Source organism: Perognathus longimembris, chromosome 22, assembly GCF_023159225.1.
Source record: "Perognathus longimembris pacificus isolate PPM17 chromosome 22, ASM2315922v1, whole genome shotgun sequence".
NCBI classification, from domain to species: Eukaryota; Metazoa; Chordata; class Mammalia; order Rodentia; family Heteromyidae; genus Perognathus; species Perognathus longimembris.
The window spans coordinates 35,651,375-35,673,312 of NC_063182.1; the positions used below are offsets into that span (position 1 = coordinate 35,651,375).

General features: G+C 36.9%; 1 protein-coding gene across 2 annotated transcripts in view; it reads right to left on the reverse strand.

Annotated features, from left to right (window-relative positions):
* Tmem232 (transmembrane protein 232) overlaps positions 1 to 21,938 on the reverse strand; it is a 174,952-nt gene that overhangs the window by 68,537 nt on the left and 84,477 nt on the right. For both annotated transcript variants that reach the window (XM_048331048.1, XM_048331049.1), the window contains one exon: positions 17,696 to 17,943. In XM_048331048.1, coding sequence (XP_048187005.1) covers positions 17,696 to 17,943 — 248 coding nt within the window. The remainder of the gene's footprint in view (positions 1 to 17,695; positions 17,944 to 21,938) is intronic.

A 21,938-nucleotide genomic window follows, 5' to 3' on the forward strand; every position in this document is an offset into this window, starting at 1 on the left:
ACTTAGAAGTTTAAAAGCCAAATCCAGCCCCCACCTAAATCTTCAAGGATTTCCTCTTACCCTTTCAGTGTTCCTAAGGTCTTGGTTTATCACATGATTTATATCATTCCCTTTTTCTTCCAGACATCAATCGTGGCATTCCTCCAAGTTCTACCCCAGCTTCTTCCCTCCTCCCACTTTGTGTTCCTTATCAAAGATGTGTCTGTGCCCCTCACATGGGCCATGACAGACATCCCAGTGACTAAGAGACCACACGCTTTTCTGAACCACAAAGCTGTGAAAATCACTGCCTGCTTGATATTTCCCCTGACAGAACCCAAATTCAATATACCCACCATCGTCCTTGAATAGCTAGGAGGACAAGGAGTGAGCCACCAACCCCCAACTTTGTGGCCCCCTCTCCAAGTCCCTCTGCTCTCAAATGACACGTGTACCTCTCCTCCCTCAGGATGCCTCTCGTTGTTGTTAGTGCCACCATGCTCTCTTTCTTTACAGTCATCACTACTGATTAACACAGAGATGTGATTTTTACATGTGTATATGAAGTCTATCTTCTAAATTTGATTGTAATAACAGTGGGAAGTAACTACAACTATGTTTGCCAAGTATTTTGTCTGAGGTAATCAACAGATGATTGTCACATAAATAAATGAGGATATGAAAAAAAATATTGGAATGCTGAAGTCCCAAATGTCTTTTAATGGACACTGATATGTTCAGTGTTATGATCAGTAATTATCAATAGCAGAAACTATCCACGACACTGATTTACTTCGCTTTACATTCCCAGTGCCTACACACAAAAACATTTAACTAATTCTTTCTCAAAGAATACACACCTCTATTAGGAGTTCTGCTTTTTGCTGTACCAAGGGACATCCATGGGAAAGCTACCTTATTTTGAAGCAACACTTGCCCTAACAGGATGACAGGTATATGATAGTACCTGCAACTGAATGCTAAGATTTTACCGAGTTCATATGCCTGACTCCATAAAAATGATATTTAGAAGTAGAGGGGGATTGAGCCCTGTAACTGGTTGATTCACTTTTTGAGTAATGTCATATCCACATTTACATTCTGGTTCAGCAAGCAATAATATGTATTCGTCAAGTACTAAAAAAAATTTCATCATAAGTTGAACTGCCTTTTTCTTTGAAAGAACAAAGAGTACATGAAAAATGACACACAAACCTAAAACGTGTACAATTTATTTTTGTTTTCTGTTGTATAATGGCTATGTTCCCATAGGGCTGTTGTTTTTACTCTAGTTAATCTGTATATGAAGTAGAAAATGCTTTCAGGTGTCACCAAGATTATTTAAATACCTGTGTCATTAAAAAAATTCTACAACAGATTATGTCACTGTAGGTAGAAAATTCCTGGGGTTAGGATGATATTGAAGACAGAGATAAGGCTTTGTTTGCCCACACGCGGAGAGTCCCTTTGGGAATGGGAAGGAAGGGAAGAATAGGAGATGTACCACAAAGATTGGGGACGACTATCTTGAAGCCAAGATTGCAATAAACTGTGACATGTACTGGAAGTAGATGTCTAAGCACATTTCTGTCACTGGCAATTGAATTTCAGCACTGAGCTTTTAGCTGCACTCAGTCTTAACAAAAGTAAAAGCAAAGAAATGGAACTACATCAAACTGAAAAACTCTGCCAGAGGGGAAAGCCAGAGAACAAAGTCAAATGCAAGTCAATGCGATGGGAGAAACATTTGCAAATCATATATGCAAAAATAGGAACTTAATACATCTCTGTATCAAATCTTATTTAAAAAGTTAAAAAACAAAAATTGCTCAATTATTGTAAAAAAAAACTAATCAGACATTTTCCTATAGGCACAAGCAAATATATGCATGGCTTTTAAACTAAATAGCTAGGAGCAAGAAGGAAAGAAATATATCACTATGAAACTATGTTATTTTTGAAAAATTACTAGTAACAATTCCTACATTTAAAAAAGTATAGGCACAAAATATATGCTGGAAAGGGAATATCAAAATCAAGAGACAAAGGATAAAAAAAAACAACTCCAAAAGCAATACTTAGAAAACCATTTGGTGTAAACCAACTGAACAACTCACAGGGGGGAAAGGGAAAGAGGGAGGGGGGAGGAGGGAAATGAGGGAGGAGGTAACAAATTGTACAAGAAATGTACCCACTGCCTTATATATGAAACTGTAACCCCTCTGTACAGTACTTTGACAATAAATAATTATTCAGAAAGAAATCTTGACAAGGTAAAAAATTAAGTTTATATTCCAAATAAAATAACTAAACTAAATGTTCTAAATTACAAAACAAAAGGATAAGCAATGAACATGTCCAGGCCCTTTACATACTTTCTTCCCTTCTATCCTCCTGAGAAGCTTGGGAGTATTGTATAGCTTTTCAAAATATTAAGCTTTAAACAGTTCAGGCTCAGAGAAGTTAAGTAATTTATAGTAAGAACAAAATGTAAGATAAACATATATTATATTATTTGAGGAAGTTAGACATATAAATAGCTATTATGTATAAATATATAATATAGATTATACTAAGGTATATTACAACAATAATATAATAAAATATATAGCTATTATATTTTATTATTAATTATTGCTGCTAATCTCTTTATACTACATAATTTACAAATTAAATTCTATGGAATGTACATATGTAATAGAAAAAGCATTGTATATTTAATGCTCTGTATTATCTAGGGTTTTAGGTATTTCTAATTTTTTCACTTTGGTTCTTTCACCAAATTTGGTATTTTAACCCAAACAGGTTGTTACAGAATATAAACAGATACATAAACTGAGTTCTGATGGCTCACACCTACAATCTTAGTTAATCCGGAGGCTGAAATCTGTAGGATCACAATTTGAAGCCAGCCAGAGCAGAGAAGTTCATGAGATTCTGTATAACTCAAGTGATAGGGTTAGTGTAAGGCCATGAGTTCAAATCCTACTACTGGTGAAAACAAAAGACAAAAGACCATAGGAACAAAATAGAAGTAAATACATTCATTGACAGCAAACTGATTCATGACTATACACTGAGGAAAGTATAGCCACTTCCAAAATGGATACTAGAAAAGTAAATATCTATATGCAGAAGGCTGAAACTTGAATAATTCCATACATAATAAAATTCAAAATGTATTACAGTAAGTGAGCTACCTCAAACTATGAAAGTGCTAGGTGTTTTCACCTATGTTTTCATAGGAGACAGGCTGGAAATACGGCCGAGTGGTAGAGTGCTTGCCTCACATACATGAAGCCCAGGGTTTGATTCCTCAGCACCACATATATAAAAAAAAATCCAGAAGTGGCCCTGAGGCTCAAGTGGCAGAGTGCTAGCCTTGAGCAAAAAGAAGCCAGGGACAGTGCTCAGGCCCTGAGTCCAAGCCCCAGGACTGGCCAAAAAAAAAACCATAGGAGAAACAAGTTAAGACCATTCCTATAGAAACTGATTTTTTTTTTTAATACAACCCCCAAATCACTAATTGAACTTAACACTCTAGACGCAGGGCAAACAATTAACAAAGTGAAGAGTAAAAACTACACAATGAAAGAAAATCTCTGCAAGCTATTCACCTCAAAGAGAATTAATATATCCATAAATAAATAAAAAATCAGGAAATACTTAACAATGCTAATTAATCCAGTTAAAATGGAAAAGCGATTTGAAAAGATACTTCTTAAAAGAAGAGATATAAATGGACAACAGGAATATGAAAATATGTCATTACCCATCAAGGAGATGCAAAGCAAACCAAAATGAAATATCATCTCAGCCCAGTCAGAATGGCTGTGCCAAAAAGAAAACAAAACAAAAATTTCTAGGCAACAAATAGAGGGCCTAAGAATCTCTCACTGGGTGACGTTTGTTCTAGTCAGAATTTGCCAAATGTTCCATGTTTCCAGTCTTTTCTAAATGCTCCTGACTCTGAGGCGCTGGCATTCAACCGTCCTCAACACAGCTGATAGCTGAACTTCCGTGGCAAGGCACGGAGACACACACCTTCAAGCCCAGCACTCCGAGGCTAGGGCAGAGTTTGAGACCATCCAGTTCTACCAAGAGAGTTGTCACAAAGCCAAGAACACGACTCGCTGAGAAGCTTTCCCCACCCAACAGGAATCCTGGCAAAGCAGCAGTGAGGTCGATGTCACTTTCCTGAAAACACAGCCCAGGGTACGTACAAATGTTTCCCAAGGCTCTGATGTCCCCATCAGTGACATGATGAGAACTGGAAACTATGGGCTTCATTTTGGTCACCACTGGCTTCTATGCCTCTTCAATAAGCTTGTGCTTTTACCTGTTTAACGGGAGAGTACAGGTTTGCATTTCACACCTTGCCATCATTCAGTAGACGTTACACCCTCCTCCTTGTTCCACTGCCTCAGAACTAGCCCTCCTTTAAAAGCAGGTTCAGGATGGAGGGCATGACTCTTAGGTATAGACACACTATTGCAGCTGTGCAAAATCTGCCTGAATAAGGAGAACCCAGTGTTGGTTTGCCTGGGCTTTCCTCTAGACAAATGAAATTTGTGCAAACTGTGCATGATTAGAGATGAAGTTTTAGTTTTATCCTAGTATTTGCACGAGTGTGTGTGTGTAAACTAGTCACGTGCAAGTTTTTAGGGATTTGAGATATTAGCTTAGAAAATGTACTTAGAAGAAATTTAGAAGTTTGGGATGTGAAAGTTGGTTTTAGAAAATTTTATCTTATCAGTTTTATAATAAAAACTTTAAAAAAAAAAGAAAATTTTATCTTCTGAGTTCTGAGTTCTCAGCCTTAAGGTAAAGTTGATAGGTTTACCACGAAGGAGAGAAAATGCAAAAGTTTGTGCAGTGGTTTCTATGATATGGAAAGAGTTGCAATACTAAAAGGCAAGCAGCAAACATCAGATGACATATATCACAGACATAAAGCAAAAGAAATATTCAACAAGCTGCAGAGCTTCTGCAGGACAAAGGACATAGCTTGCAAGATAAACAGAAAGCACTCAGATTGGGAGAAGATCTTCACCAGCCATACAACAGACACGGGCCTCATATCTAAAATATACACAGAACTCAAAACATTAAATTCCTCCAAAACAAATCCTCACAGAACCAACTACCCCCTCAACAAAATAGGCTAAAGACCTAAAAAGAGACTTCTCTGAAGAGGAAATGAGAATGGCCAAGAAACACATGAAGAAGTGCTCAACATCACTGGCCATAAAAGAAATGCAAATCAAAACAACATTGAAATTCCACTTCACCCCAGCTTACTGGCCATTATCAGGAAAACTAAGAATAACAAGTACTGGAGGGGATGTGGCCAAAAGGGAACCCTACTACAGTGTTGGAGGGAATGTGAAATTGTTCAGCCACTCTGGAAAGCGGTATGGAGATTCCTCAGAAGGCTAAACATAGAACTCCCCTACGACCCAGCAGACCCACGTTTGGGCATCTTCCCAAAAGATTACAAGCAAGACCACACTAAAGCCACCAGCACAACAGTGTTCATCGCAGCACAGTTTTTTATTGCTAAAATATGGAACCAACCCAGATGCCCCTCAGTAGATGAATGGATCAGGAAGATGTGGTACTTATACACAATAGAATTTTATGCCTCTATCAGAAAGAATGACATCGCCCCATTCGTAAGTGAAGTGAGCCAGACCCAAAAAAACATGGACTCTATGGTTTCCCTCTTAAGGAATAATTAGCACAGGTTTAGGCTAGTCATAGTGGAAGATCACAATAGCCCAATAGCTATGCCCTTAAGAACATGTAACATGATGCTAAGTGAAATGAACTCCATGTTATGGAAACAAGTGTTATATCATTGTTGTAATTATTTTCAGCATGCCATATGAAACTGTACCTTTTTTTTTCCTCTCATATTCCCTTTTGTGGTTTCACCCCTGCTATCACTGTATCTCATCTGAGTACCCTGGATATTCTATATACGTGTATTAGAATTAGGGAAGGGAAAGGGAATAACAAAATCGAGAGACAAAGGATAAAAAGACAAACAATTCCAAAAGCAACACTTACAAAACTATATGGTGTAAACCAACTGTACAACTCGTGGGGGGGGAGGGAGAGGAGAATGGGGGAGGCAGGGGAAAATGAGGAGGAGGTAACAAGTTGAACAAGAAATGTACTCACTGCCTTAGATATGAAGGTGTAACCCTTCTGTACTTCACGTTGACAATGAAAGAAAAAATAAAGATTCACATACAGACTCAAAACGATCAACTTACTTCACGAAATTGCACTAAAAAAGTTAGCCACCACCACAATCATGTTGACTGCAGCTTTATTTACCAAAGCCAAGACAAAGAATCAGCCCAGATTCCCCTCAATGGATGAGTGGAATATACAAATATGGAACAGAATATACAAAATGGAATTCTCATCATCCATCAGAAAGAATGTCATTGCACCATTCACAAGGTAATGGAAAGCATGGAAAGGATTCTATAGTGAAGTAACCCAGAGCCAGACAAGTACAGGCTGCATGGTGTCAGTCATTAGTGAGAACCAGAATGTGCCCATCAGTCTAGAAGCGAGCACAGGAGGTGGCCCCCACATGATTATAATTGAATTGACAGAAGTATAATAGACTCTGCGGAGAGCACAGAGAGCATAATCTTTTAGAAAGACTAAGTCAAAGCCCAACAAAATGAACTCTAGGAAATAGATACTTGCAAGGGGTGGGGCTCAGGAGGAGATGGGGAGAAGAATGGATGGGGGAAGTAAGTAGAATGCAGGCAAGGATGAGGAAAATAAGGGGAGGGATGGGCTTTGTTAGGTTTCACAAGTCCTGGGGCTTGAACTCGGGTTCTGCATGCTATTCCTTAGCTGTTTTTCCTAAAGACTAGTGCTCTACCACTTGAAACACAGTTCTACTTATGGCTTTTGGTTTTTGATTAGAAAAAAGAATCTCACAGACTCTCTTGCTTGGGCTGGCTCCAGTCCTCAGATCTCAGCCTCCCTAGAAAAAAGAATCTCACAGACTCTCTTGCTTGGGCTGGCTCCAGTCCTCAGATCTCAGCCTCCTCAGTAGCTAGGATTACAAGTAGTGAGCAACTGGTGCTATAAAAATGATTTTTTTATATTACCCCAAAATCACAAATTGAACTCTAAATGCAAGGCAAACAATTAATCAGATGGTGGCTGGCTGAAACTATATTTTCATAAAGATACACACTATTCTCTTTGTAATGATTTATTTTTTAAAAAAAACTTCCAGTTCAAAGCACAGCTCTTTCTTCAGAAATAATTTATAGGCTAAAATCATAAGGAAAGTATATTTGTAAAAATTATAGATCAGGGCTGGGCATGTGGCTCAGTGGTAGAGTCCTTGCCTAGCATGCATGAAGCCCTAGGTTGGATTCCTCAGTACCACATAAACAGAAAAAGGCAGAAGTGGTGCTGTAACTCCAGTGGTAAAGAGCTAACCTTGAGAACAGAGGCTCAGGAACAGAGCTCAGCCCCTGAGTTCATGCCCCGGGACTGGCAGTATAGATGATGGATGGATGGATGGGTGGATGGGCGGGCAGATGGGCGGGTGAATGGACAGATAGATCATAAGATATATCAGGTGATTCATCAATAGGGAAGCTCCCAATTTTCTCTATGCCACTGAATTTTCACACTTAAATGAGAATGCATTCATGTGCAATAGAGAAATACATTGTGTTAAATGCGCCTTTTACCTGTGCTTCATCTTCTACAGGAATCTGACACGTAGTCTACTTGATGCCTTTCACATTTTTACTTATTAAAACACAATCTGAAAACTTCTAGGCATAAAAGATGAGGAACTGGCAATGTGAGCCTGTGAAGAAAGGGTGCTAAGAGCTGAAAAATCCGAATGCGCTGCAACATGTAAACTACCTCGTTGAACTTAGATCAGTGGGACTTCGCTATGCTTAGATGCTCCATTAATTTTACTTTGGGATCTAGAAGGGGGAAGAAGTGAGGAGCTAACAAAAAGAGCTACTGTGAGCTGTGGTATTGCTGACTTAATAAACACGAAGGAAAGAAAGAGCTAAACCTATGAGACTGTTGACTCAATAACCAAACAGATGGAAAAAAGTAAATTTTCTTATAGTTAATGTTTACTGAGCCAGACACATTTTCAATCCATAATTTAGATGTACATTGACCTTGTAACAACCAGTAAGAAGCAGATAGGTCTCCTACTCCAGTGTGTAGTGCAGAGTGCTCAGTGAAGTCTGGTTTAGCCTTCGTCTTGAAGTCATCACACCAGGGCTCTATTCCGCTCCCCTCTGCCATAGACAGTGGCTTGTCCCTGTCAATGTCACAGGTGGGCGGCCGGGATGCATAACCCCAGGGGACGATTTTCACAGACCACAGTGCGGGTGGCGCATAGCAACACTGAGGTTTTCCTGCTTTTTAAATGGGATTTTCAGCCTGCTGTACTGCTGAGGCTTCTCATTTGCAGCAGAAACACACTAAATTTAATTGCCAGAGCCTGTAATGAGCTGGAAAAAAAATGGATAAGTAGATACATTTTTTTCAAAGGCCAGTGATGAATGATTGTCATTTACTTAATGAACTGTAGGCTCTGATTAGAAGCTTAATTTACTAATCTTTATAGGGCTTTTGTGGTCTTAACTTCGTTCTATTTCTTTCTGATTTTTCTGACTTTCCAAATGCCTCTCCCCGTCTCCACATTTCTCTAAGTGTGACTGTCATTCCCAGTGTGTTCTTCCTCTGACTTACATCTTTTCCATTTCTTTTGGATCTCTCTCATCTTACGTTGTGACTCTATGCTTTCTTTTTATCTTTTCTTCTTTCCTTTCTTTCCCTCCTGTCTTGACTTGCCTTGCTTCCCTTCTCATCTGTTTACATTCCAGTCGTGCAAGGGGTGGAACCAGGGCCCTTGTCGTTCCAGGCAATGCTCTAACATGGAGACACATCCCCAGACCTGTACTTATCATTTTCACTTCCATATTTTTCTACGTTTCCCTAAAACATTTGCTATATATCTCCTTTTATTTCTCTACTTTTTATTCTTGGTCTGCCAGCAGGCATTATTCCTCTCCATCTGCCTCCGACCACCTATTTGCACTTTCTTCTGCACCTTCTTAAGTCAGCTTTTCATACCTAACTTCTGTATTTCCAATCTCTTTCTTACTACCTCTTCCTTACTACTGAAATGTGTTTCTTACTATCCTCTTTGTGACTCCAGAATAATGGTCTTCCATTTCTACAATCTATGGGAATACAAAAACTATATTTAGAGATCCTAAAATAAATCCCAATACCTATGACATTTGCATTGAATTTGTAGATAGCCTTTGGCAATATTGCCCTGTTGACAATGTCAATCCTCCCAATCCAGGAGCATGAGAGGTTTTTCCATTTCCTTAGTTCTGCCTTAATTTCCTTCTTCATGTTTTTAAAGTTCTCATCATAGAGGTCTTTCACTTCTTTGGTTAAGGGTATTCCTAAGTATTTTATGTTTTTTGAGGCTATTGAAAAAGGAGTTGCTTTCCTGATTTCAGCCTCACTCTTTGCATTGTTGACATACAGAAAAGCCATTGATTTTTTGAGGATTTATTTTATACCCAGCTACTTTGCCAAAGCTTTGGATCTGCTCAATTTACTTGGGAGCAGGGACTATGGAGTTCTTTATATACAGGATCATGTTGTCTGAAAAGAGAGTTTAACTTCATCTTTCCCTATTTGGATGCCCTTTATATTTGCCTCTTGCCTTATTGCTTTGGCTAGGAATTCTACTACTGTGCTGAAGAGGAGTGGAGAGAGTGGACATATTTGTCTTGCTCCTGATTTTAAAGCAAATGGCTTTAACTTTTTGCCACTAAGTATAATGCTAGCTGTAGGTTTGTCATATATAGCCTTTATTATATTCAGGAATGTTCTCTGAATCCTAGTTTCTCCAAAGCTTTTATCATAAATTGGTGTCAGATTTAATCAAATACTTTTTCTGCATCTAAGGAAGTAATGATGTGATTCTTTTTTTCTTCTTCTTTACTGTCAGAGTGAAGTACAGAGGGGTTACGGTTTTGCATGTAAGGCAAGTACATTACTTGTCCAACTTGTTACCTCCTCCCTCATTTTCCCCCATCTCCCTCCTCCCTGGTTCCCTCCCCTGCCCTGTGAGTAGTATGGTTGGTTTACACCAGTTGGTTTTGTAAGTATTGCTTTTTCAATGGTTTGTCTTTTTATCCTTTGTGTCTCATTTTTGGTATTCTCTTTCCTTGTCCTCATTCCAAAACACATCTATACATTATCAGGGTTCTAAGATCAGTTACAGTAATAGCAGGAGGAAAACCACAGGAAGGGAATTCGAGAGAACAAAAGTTACAGTTTCACATGGCATGTTGAGCTTAACTACAGCAATGATATACCACTTATTTCCATAACATGGAGTTCATTTCGCTTCATCTTACACGTTCATATGGACATTGCTATTGACCTGCTGTCTATCGTAGATATGTACTACTTATTTCCTATGAGGGAAACCATAGGGTTTATGTTTCTTTAGGTCTGGGCCACTTCATGTAGTATGATATTTTTCCAAGTCCTTCCATTTCCTTATGGATTGGGGCAGTATCATTCCTTTTGATAGAGGCATAGAATTCCATTGTGTATATGTGCCACATTTTCTTGACCTTGCTCCTATTGATATGGTGAATTACGTTAATTGATTGCATATATTGAACGAGCTTTGCATCCCTGGAATGAATCCAGTTTGATCAAATTGTATGATTTTTTTTAATAACTTGTTGAAGTTGATTGGCCAGAACTGTTGAGAAGTTTTGAATTGATGGTCATCATCAAAGAAATGGGTCTAAAGTTCTCTTTCTTTGATGAGTCCCTGTCTGGTTTTGGGATAAGGCTTATACTGGCATCGTAGAATGTGTTTGTTAGCGAACTTTTATGTTCAATTTCATTGAAGAGTTTGAGGAGTATCGTGAGTTCTGTTTTGAAGGCCTTACAGAATTCTGCTGTGAATCCATCTAGACCTGGGCTTTTCTTGGACTCATTTATTTTTAAATTTGCATGTATTAACTCATTCGTGGTAATAGGGTTCATAATAAAAATTTCACATATGCATATAATGTACTTCAATTATATCAATCACTTCTCTTACCCTTTCATGTTATTCTTGCCCCTCTCCCTTTTCCCCCTCTACCTCACTGAAAGGCTGGCCTTTTACTTTGTTTTATTTTCTTTTGTTTTAGCCTAGTTTTCACAAACAAGAGAAAATAGTCACTACTTCTCTTTCTGAGATACGTGTGTACGCACGTGCACACATGCACACATACATATACATATACATATATATATAATAGTATTTTTTTCTATACATGAGACTATAAATGCCCAGGTTGTTTGGTCCTTAGACCAAAGCCTACATATCTTTTTATTTATTTACTTATACTACGAAAATGTTTAAAGTGTTGTGAAAATCTTCAGTTTCTTTCGGCTGACTTTTGGTGTGGATGGAAGTAAAGCATGACTGACGATCTCCATGTGTCCAGTGACCACACTGCAGGAGCATCTGCCTCCTCCCGCAATGCACCTATGACTTTAGAACTTAAATAATCATTTCCATGGATGAAAGCCTCCCAAGTCGTTTAGTACATTTTTTTTCAGGAAATTAGAAAGTAAACCAAAAGCTAGATGGTTGTAAAAACAATATTTGATAAATTAAGAAGATAAAATGCAAATATACAAAGTAAGAACTGGTTGAAGGAGATATAGCAACAGAGACGGAGTGAATCATAGGAATAAGATGACTTTGTTCAATTATGTTCAAATAAATTCAAAACAGGAATATGCAAAGAAAACTATGATTTGCCAAAATTGCCTTAAAAAGAAAGAGAAAGCTCTAAAGGGACTAATTATCAAGACTAATATTTCAGATACTTTTATGGCTTCAAACAATGAAGACTAAAACTACCTATATGTACTCTGGCTCACTATCAGTTTTGCTTAAACTATGGAAAATAAAAAATATGCCAAAGAAACACTCTTGAAGAAATGTAAGGTATAGATGGCTTAAGAGAGAACTGTGTGACAGTTTAGGAAATGAATCGTTTGAAATTAGAGAAAACATCCTACAGTGCAGAAAAAGGGAACTTTTAAAGAATAATTTGATACCAAATATGATAAACATTAAAGTAAACAATCACCTGATTATTGGTGCAAAAGTGCTAGGTCAGGGCTGGGGATATGGCCTAGTGGCAAGAGTGCCTGCCTCGGATACACGAGGCCTTAGGTTCGATTCCCCAGCACCACATATACGGAAAACGGCCAGAAGCGGCTCTGTGGCTCAAGTGGCAGAGTGCTAGCCTTGAGCGGGAAGAAGCCAGGGACAGTGCTCAGGCCCTGAGTCCAAGGCCCAGGACTGGCCAAAAAAAAAAAAAAAAAAATGCTAGGTCAGTCATTAACAAGCACATCTAATACCATACTATTAGGTTATTTGATAATGATTAACAACAGTTATATCATGTGTCTGCTTAACAACCCATCCCAAAATACAGTAGCTGAAGAACAACTAATACTTAGTTTCCCAATTCTCTGGGTCGGAAATTTTGTTAGGGCTCCTAGAAACAGTTGGTTTGTTCCCATTGTGGTACCTGGCTGAAAGCCTTCACCTACTGGATATCCAGCTGGCAATGAAGCTTGACTGAAAGGCCCAAGAGGGCTTCCAAAGGTTGAGGGCCTTCCTGCTGTCTGCCCACATTGGTGGGGCATTGAAATCTGCCACGTGGCTTTTCTCAGGCTGTGATCTTCTATGCTCACTAAAATTCCCTTCTATAGAATATCATAAACCTAGTGGTGCTGAACATTTCCAATTATGTATCAACTCTAGGTCTAGGTCTATTCAACAATGTAGTCTATTTTTAAATTGGGGTTATTAGTTTTTGGAGTTTTGTTTTGTTTTGTTTTTGTGTTTGGGTTGTTTTGAAGATGAACCTTTTGTCTTGATTAAGGTTTGTAAACACTTTCTCCCATTCTGTGGAACAGCTTTTTAGTCCTGATCATTTCCTTTGTGCTGTAAAAGCTCTTTAAGTTTGCTGCAGTCTCATTTATTTTTGTTTTTGATGCCTTTCAGTGTCATATGCAAGAAATGATTGTCAAGAGCAGTGTTGTAAAGATTTCCTCCTATATTATCCTAAATCTTCATTTACACAGTTTGTTGTTAGTATATAGAAATGCAATCGATTTTTGTATGTTGATTTATTATGTGATTTTACTGAAATAATTTGCTATTTCTAACAACTTTGTTTGTTCAACAGTTGAAAGGTCTCTTCTTTCATTTCTGACTTTATTTATTAGGTATTCTGTCCGTTGTAAGATATATTAATACCTTGCCAATTTTATTTATATTTTAACAAAAACTTAGGTAAATATTGTTGATCTTTTATACTGTTTTCTATTTTCTACTTTAATTCTGCTAACTTTGGGCTTAATTTTTTCTTAGTGTTCTATTTTCCTGAGGCATACATTTTTATTATTTTCTTTAGATCTTCCTTTCTAATGTAGGCATTTACCAGTCCCTTTTAGAATTGCATTCATAACTTTTAATATGTTGTATTTCATTTTTGTTAGTGTCAGATGCTGTAAAGTTACAAATATTTACTAAATTTCCAGTTTTTGTCCTTTTCACTTTTGGTTTCCTTGTATTGTGGTTAGGAAAGAAACTTAGTATGATTACGAGTCTTGAATTTGTTAACACTTGTTTGTAACCTAATGTGATCTAATCAGGAGAAAGTTTCATGGCACTTAAGAAGAACATTTATTGGCATGGTTTTGGGTGAAATGTTGTTTATTTTGTTCTGTTAGGTCTATCCAATCTATAGTGTTGTGCAAACACAAGACTTCCATATTGGTTCCCTACCTTATTTTTCTATCCACCATTAAATGCTGGATATTGAAGTTTTCTCTTGTTAGGTTGTTGCCTTTCTTTGTTATTTCCATTCCACCAATCTTTGATTTACATAATTAGATGCACTATTGTTAAGTACACATGTAATTGTTAAAAAATAAACATAAGGCCAAGAACCAGTGACTTATACCTCTAAGCCTAGCTATTCAGAAGGCTGAAAGCTGAAGATCACAATTCATAGACAAACCTGAGCAGGAAAGTCCATGAGACACCTATCTCCAATTAAAAAGCCCAAAGTGATGCTGTGGCTCAAAATGGTAGAGCACTAGGCTTGAGTGAAAAATCTCAGGTACAGTAGCCAGGTCCTGAGTTCAAGTCCCATGACCAACAAAATATAAAAATAAAAATAATTAAATAATTTAAAAAATAGACATAAAACAAATGGAAATGGATGACTCAAAGAATAATGGTAAATTGATTTAATACTTCATTTGGATCTACATCTTATACAATCATATACAAAAAGAAACATTGTTAATGTATCAGTGATTAGAATATACAAAGTAAGACCTTAAAAATATAAGAAAATATGGTGATAATATTTTGTCTCACAGGGAAAAGAATTTTTCTAAATCTATCAAATAACTAAATCTCCATAAACCATAGATCACAATCAACACATCATTAGATAAGACTTTACAACAAAAATGTTATAAGCAAAAGTAAAAGGTAAATACCTCATCTTTAAAAGAACGAGAGTGCAAAGTACATTTAGAAGCTATGTTTTCTGGCTCAGATTGCTAAACTCCAGATTTTTGTCAACACTCCCTGTTAGAAAAGCATTATCTCATGTATTTCTACAATCCCTGAAAGGCAATTGAGAAATACCCCCAATTTCATAAAGGCATAAGCACTTTGACCTCCCAGATCACACTTCTGGGAGAATACCCTGACGATATTCTTCCACATATTTCATTGTGAAAATGGAAAATATTTTGAAATGTTTTTATTTTCTTATCTACGCATTTTGTAAAACTCGAAAAGATACTGAGCAGGTACAATCTCATTCCTTAGGACAGGAGGGAAAGGAGGCACAAGAGGTGACGGGTGGTAATAGATGAAGACTCCCACTTCGTGCTGAGTACTGAATTCTAAAGCATTTCTCATGAAAGAGCTAGAGAGAGCATGCTGCAAATTTTCTTAGACCAAAAGAGAATGATACCTTAGAGGATCATAAAAAGGAAAACACACGCACACACGCAAACACGCACACACATACACACACACACGCCATAGTTTTCAACACAATAAAATAAGCCATATTTTTCAAGCACAATAAGGTAAGATGGGGGCTGGTGGCAGATGCCTGTAGTCCTGGCTACTCAGGAGGCTGAGATCTGAGGATCAGGGTTCAGAACCAGCCCAGGCAGGAAAGGCCATGAAACTCTTATCTCCAGTTAACTATCAGAAAACCAGAAGTGGGCCTGTGGCTCAAAATGGTAGAGTGCTAGCCTTGAGCAAAAGAGCTTAGGGAGAGTGCTCAGGCCCTGGGTTCAAGCTCGATAACTGACACAAAGCAAGCAAACAATAAATAGAGTGGTGATAGTTATAAAAAAGTAAGTGGTTTTTTATTTCAAAAAATTTACACTTATTCAGCTTACTTCCCATTTGTGGCACTAACACAATGTACTCTAACATCCTTAGTATATATTAAAAACCAATAATTCTTTAGTCAATGAAAAAAACACAAAACACTTAAAAATATATATTCAGTAGTGGGAATAAAATGCATAATTCTCAATCTAAAATACATCACCATCAGCAAATTAGATAAAGTTTATTTACTGCATTCAGTTCCTCTGGGCCAAGAATAAAGACTCAGACTAAATGGTAAATAGATGCAAAGGCAAAGCAAATCAACTCTAATAAATAAGATAAAGCAAATACAATCAATCAATAAAAAGGAATTAAGAGTGGTAAAATCAAAGTAAAATCTCACAATTACCAATCACAGTGCATCACAAAGTATCAAACCTATCACAAATGGATTGTTGAAAATATAAGAGAACTGAATTTATGGTCTTATTTTTTTCAAAGTTAGTAGGAAAACATTACATACTCTGTAGTTATCGGTTAAAAGATACAAAAACATCGATGTTTGATTGAAGCTCTACTGAATGTTCTAAAAAATGTAAAGCTGCACAGTACAACATATAGAATATTTCTTCATCTATGTTTTAATACTTCAAAATAGAGTTAGTATCCTAGCTACTCAGAGAGCTGAAGTTTGGAAGACCAGTCCTGGCAGAAAAGTTTAGGAGATTCCATATCCAAACTAGGGAAGCGAAAGGGAACACCAAAATCGAGAGACAAAAGACAAACCAATGCAGCAGCAATATTTACAAGACTACATGGTGTAAACCAACTGTACAACTCTTGGGGGTGGGGGGAGAAGGAAATGGCAAAGGAAGTAGGGAGAAAACGAGGGAGGAGATAACAAGTTGGATAAGAAATGTACTTATAAAGACATTTGGAAAAAAAAAAAGAAATCAAAGCAGATTTTTTACTTTCAAAATCCAGTAGTAATTGTACATTAAAGTATCTGAATAACATTTCGCTTGTCAAGTAGGGGAATATTTTAAAATTGTAATCAGTGCTATGAATATTGTTGATACATGATTCAGCTGGCATCTGATACCCCAGTCACTCGTAAGCATGTATGGGAAAACATTTCTCAAAATTCAGTGTTGACATACAGTGAGAGAAAATCACAAAGGGGCAAGTGCCTCTTCATTTGTACATAAAACAATATACATACTAAAACAAACTCCAAAAACATGGAAATAAGGGGCTTTTTTTCTTAATTTGTATTTTCTTTTCCTGATAATTCTGCTTACTTTACCTTATATTCTATGTACTCACATGCATATCTGTGGGAGGTCGGGGGTGGGGGGAGGCACAGAATCCTAAGAAAAGAGGTAAAAAAGTGCAGCAGTAGACAGAGCTCACTGCACATTGGTGAAAGTGAACTATTGAACTCATGGGTGGAGATGGGAGAGAGGGAATGGGAAAGAATGAGGGAACAGATGACACTGGACAAAAAGAAATATACTTATTACCTGTTGTATGCAAATGAAATCCCTCTGTGTATCCCCTCTATAATAGCAATAAAGTAAATTTAAAAAAATAAAAAAAAATAAGCAGCACACACCAAAGCCTTGAGTTCAAACTCCAGCACCATAAAACAAAACAAGAGTGACAACACAAAAGAGTGATAGTATGGAAAGCACTACAACGTGCAAAGTAGACTAAGAATCAGAAAGAAATAGACTGCTTACGGGAGAATAAATACACTGGAAAGCTCTTCACTTGACTCTGTTCAAGTCCAAGGTCCCTGACGAATGTTTATATCAGTTTGAATCAAAGAACAGAATGATTATCCTCTTACCATCAACTCATTGAATACTAAGACATATTTAATGCACATTAAGTCTGTACACATTAATGTTTGTGTGCACACATATATAAAATGAAGTCTTGAGTTTTTTACCCAGACATACATCTCACACAAGAATTACATTAATTAATTTGTACTCTATAATTACACCTGTTAATATGAAGTATGAAGGGAAGTAACTAGCTCAAGGGAGAGTCGCTCGTGACAGAATGTTCAGGAAGGGGTGAAGCCAAGATTTGAATTGAAAAAGATGAACGGCATTAACTACTGTAAAATGCTTATAACTTTTGTTGAGTTTGAAATACAATGTATTGGGGAAAGAGAACAAGCCATGTTTCACCTACCTGATAGAATAGTGTATAACTCTCTTTTTCATGGGCTCCTGTTTTTTACTCGGATATTTCATTTCCGGGCGTTTTCTGCCTGGTTTCTTCAAAGGCGGCATGGGGTCATTGGGAGAAGGAAAGAATAGTTTGGAAAGCGTGTTGGCAATTCTCCATCCAATGTATTTAGCAAAAACTTCTTCCCCTGAGCTTACTGGAACTTTCATGCTGTATCTAGTGAAAGGATCAGCCTGGTCATTTAATTCAGCCTGTTGAAAGAAAAAGGAAGAACTTGTAATATAATTACCTAAGGGAAAATTTTATTAATAAAAAACAAAAGATATGTCCAGTTTTTTTCTTTACTGATATTATACTCTTTCTGCTAAATAGAGATTCATGCTTATAATCCTAGCTACTCAAGAGGCTGATATCTGAAGATCTGGGGTTGAAACCAGCTTGGCTAGGAAAGTTCATTAGATTCTTGTCTCCAATTAAACACCAAAAATAGCTGGAAGTAGAGGCATGGCTCAAGCAGGAAAGCATTATCCCTGAGCAAAACAGTTCAGGGATAGCACCAAGGCTCTGAATTCAAGGCCCAGGAGCAGCACACATTCAAAAAAATAATAATAAATAAAAAATAAAATAACTTTTATTTGAGAAAATTTAGTTTACTTCAAAGTTTAAAAATCATTGCAAGAAATTTTGATAAGATAAACAAATATTAAGAGAATATCTAGCCTCGGATTTTTCAGAATGTAATGAGAAATTTGCATTTTAAATTTCATATATTTGCTGCACAATAATTTCATAAACATTTAAAAATTTTACTTGAGAAATCAGGTAACCAGTGAAGGTAGTATATATCCTACTGAATCCTATTTTGTTTCAGCACACAGCTTAGCTTGTATTGAAAAGAATAGAGCAATTTGTTGCTGTTTGGCAGTTTTGGGGCTTGAACTCAAGTCCTAGGTGCTATCTCTGAGCTCTTTTGCTCAAGGCTGGCACTCTACCACTTTGAGCCACAGCTCCACTTCTGATTTTTTTTGTGTGGTTAATTGGAGATAAAAGTCTCACAGGCTTTCCTGCCCAGGCTGGTTTTGAACCATGATTCTCAAATCTCATCCTCCTGAGTAGCTAGGATTACAGGCGTGAGCCACCAACCCAGGGCTTGAACAGAGCATTTTTATAGGACAAAAGTTTTATAGGACAAGGGCTTGATATTTCATTATAATTTAAAGCCTTTCAGGAGAAAGATTTTCATTCTTTGAAAGTTCATTTTTAACTGGAAAGAAACAATGAAAATTATACGTGTTATTTGATACATGTAGCTTTGGAAAAAAAGTGAATGTTCTCTAATATCAGTAAAAGGGAACATAAAACATAGAGAGCGTTTAAATAAAATTGACTCAAGAAGGAACAAATTTCCTTTCTATGTTTAACAACATTCAAGACTGATTTTTAGTTACATTTTTCTGAAATGGCTATAATAATATTTTCCTTTTCTAAATTGAGTAATAATGAAAGAAGATATAAGTAAAATGGTATACATTTTTATTTCTTAATATTTAATATATTTTCATACAAGGAATTTTTTAATAATTTGAGCTGGATGCTGCCTATTTACATTTAAGTTTGTAAGTATTTCATTGAGTATTATCTGTCTTCATGTAGCTTATTACCAGTCACTCAGGATTCATCTTAGATGCCTACAAATCCTACGACAGAAAATATAGGAGTGGAAAATTGATCTGCATATGAACATCCAACTTAACTTCTTTAGCTGTGGTTTGATTCCCAGATCACACTTGGCTCCTGTTGTAATATTGATAATTTAATAATCTGACAAAATTAAAGTAGAAAGTAGGTATAGTATAGCCTCATGATAGAGATGAGTGTAAAAAGAGCTAAAATCTTGAGGACAATAACAGAAGATAAGCAAACAAAATGAATTACTATAAAATTTACAGAGGATAAGAAAAATATCATGCAAAAGTATATTGAGAAGGGATAAAGTGAAAAATCAAGCAAGCAGTTAGGCATATAATCCAGTAATTCTCCTTATAGTTGATACCCAGAGGAAAGAAAAATCACAGGTCAAAGAGATAACAAATTTTCACGTAATAGCCATGATGATGGTTTCAAGCTACATGTATATGAATAAATGAGTGAACAAAGAAAATATTGGTACATAACAGAATGGAATACTAGTGATCATTTAAAAAGAAGAGGAGCATGCTATTAGAAATGACATGGATGAATCTAGAGGATATTAAGTGAAATATGTCAGGCAAAAAAGACACATATTACATGATTTAATTGCATATAGAGCCTGAAAATATCCTAAGTACAGAAAATAAAATAAAAAAGAAAGCAGAATGATAGTTATTTCAGGCTGAAGTGTGGATGATTGAGAAGTTAGTCAAAACCACAAAATCTGAGTTGGATTAAAGGAATAAACTAAAGAGGACTTATAGCATAGTGACTCTATTTAATAGCTACATATTTTTGAAAAGTGCTGAGGGTAGCTTAAGTGTTCTGCAAGAAAAATGATAACCATGTGTAGCAAAGCATGTGTTAATTTCCTTGATTTGATGACTCTATTATATATATATATGTATGTATATATACACACATATGTTCCAAATATATGTATTGGTAAATATATGCAAATCTGTCAATTAAAAGTAATACCATCAAGAGTGCTGGGAATATGGCCTAGTGGTAGAGTGCTTGCCTCCTATACATGAAGCCCTGGGTTCAATTCCTCAGTACCACATAAATAGCAAGTGGCCAAAAGTGGCACTATGGCTCAAGTGGCAGAGTGCTAGCCTTGAGCAAAAAGAAGCCAGGGACAGTGCTCAGGCCCTGAGACCAAGCCCCAGGACTGGCCAAAAAAAAAAAATCTCTATATAAAAGTAATACCATCAAAAATGAGAAGCCATTTTATTTTAGTTTAGTATTATTTCAGACAAAAACAACTTTACCACACTAGTCTTCATTGAAATGTATCCAATTTTTAAATAACTTTGACTTCTCTTTTCTCTGGATGTTGGAATCAGTATACAATTATGTTTATAATATTTCCAAATGAGTGGATTGTGCTGTATATAACCCAGCCAGAAATCATGGATTTGAGTATTCGGTTTGAAACAGTTCTAACAGGGTCTCTGACTATGGTTTTGAGTTTGAATCTGAAGTTCCATCTGTAAAATGGTTATAACACCTGTGCTGCAACTTCTACTTACTTCCTCTTGCTTAAATTTTCATAAGAAATTCACTTTGAAATATAACACAGTATAGCACAAATAGAATACAATATGGTAAACACAATCCCTAGGAGTGTGATACAGGAATAAATGGGTATCTTTAAAACTGTTGCTATCATAGATGGCATCACGGGGTATCATGGAATCTCGATACTCTTCTTGTCGCCTCTTACGAGGCTCCTCTTGCTCTCCTCCCTCCACGGCATGCATGGCTGTACATCCAGAGGCCCTGTTCTCTCAGCGATGTGAACTCTTCCCATCATCTTCCACTATGGTGTCCTTGTTGGAAGACCCAGTAAGTTTCCATTCCTCGTTGGTGTCTAAGACTTTGGACTTACCACAGTGTAGTCTCAAATCTTAATCCGATGAATATTTTCCTTACCTATAAATAACTTTTGTTTATTTTGCTGCAGAAAATAGTCTGGAAGGAATATCAGTTCTGCAGCATGAAATCAGGTCTGAAATCAGGTCTGGTTCTTCCACTGGGCAGAAATGAGATTGAAAGGGTCTGCAGGATAGATCGGCCTTATGTTGGAGGTGGTTTGGGCTCATGAAGTTCGGAAGGTAGTAGTGTCTACCTTGCAGAGTTGTGCTCACACAGGAGGGCTGCCCTCAGAACCAAAGACTGGGCTGCTCGCAGGGCTTGCCTAGCACAGCACACCAGGGCCTAGCCTATGCAGGATCGATACCACACCCCAAACAGCTCAGCACAGGAAGACGTTTGCATTAAGATGTATCGGGTAAGATCACCAACTGCATTCCTACAGTCATCTTCCTTTTCTGATAGCCATTATTCTCGCATGCTACAGTTCACTCTTAAATGTCACCTATGTATAAACATAAGTATTTATGTTTTAAGAGCAGTTTTATACAAACTATTAGACTACCCCCACACAGTTGATGGCGAGTTCATAAATGTCCTATTATTTAGCCTGCCAATGAACATTATCCTAAACTAGCTCTTTAAGCATTAATTATAAATTTACTTTTTTTGGAGG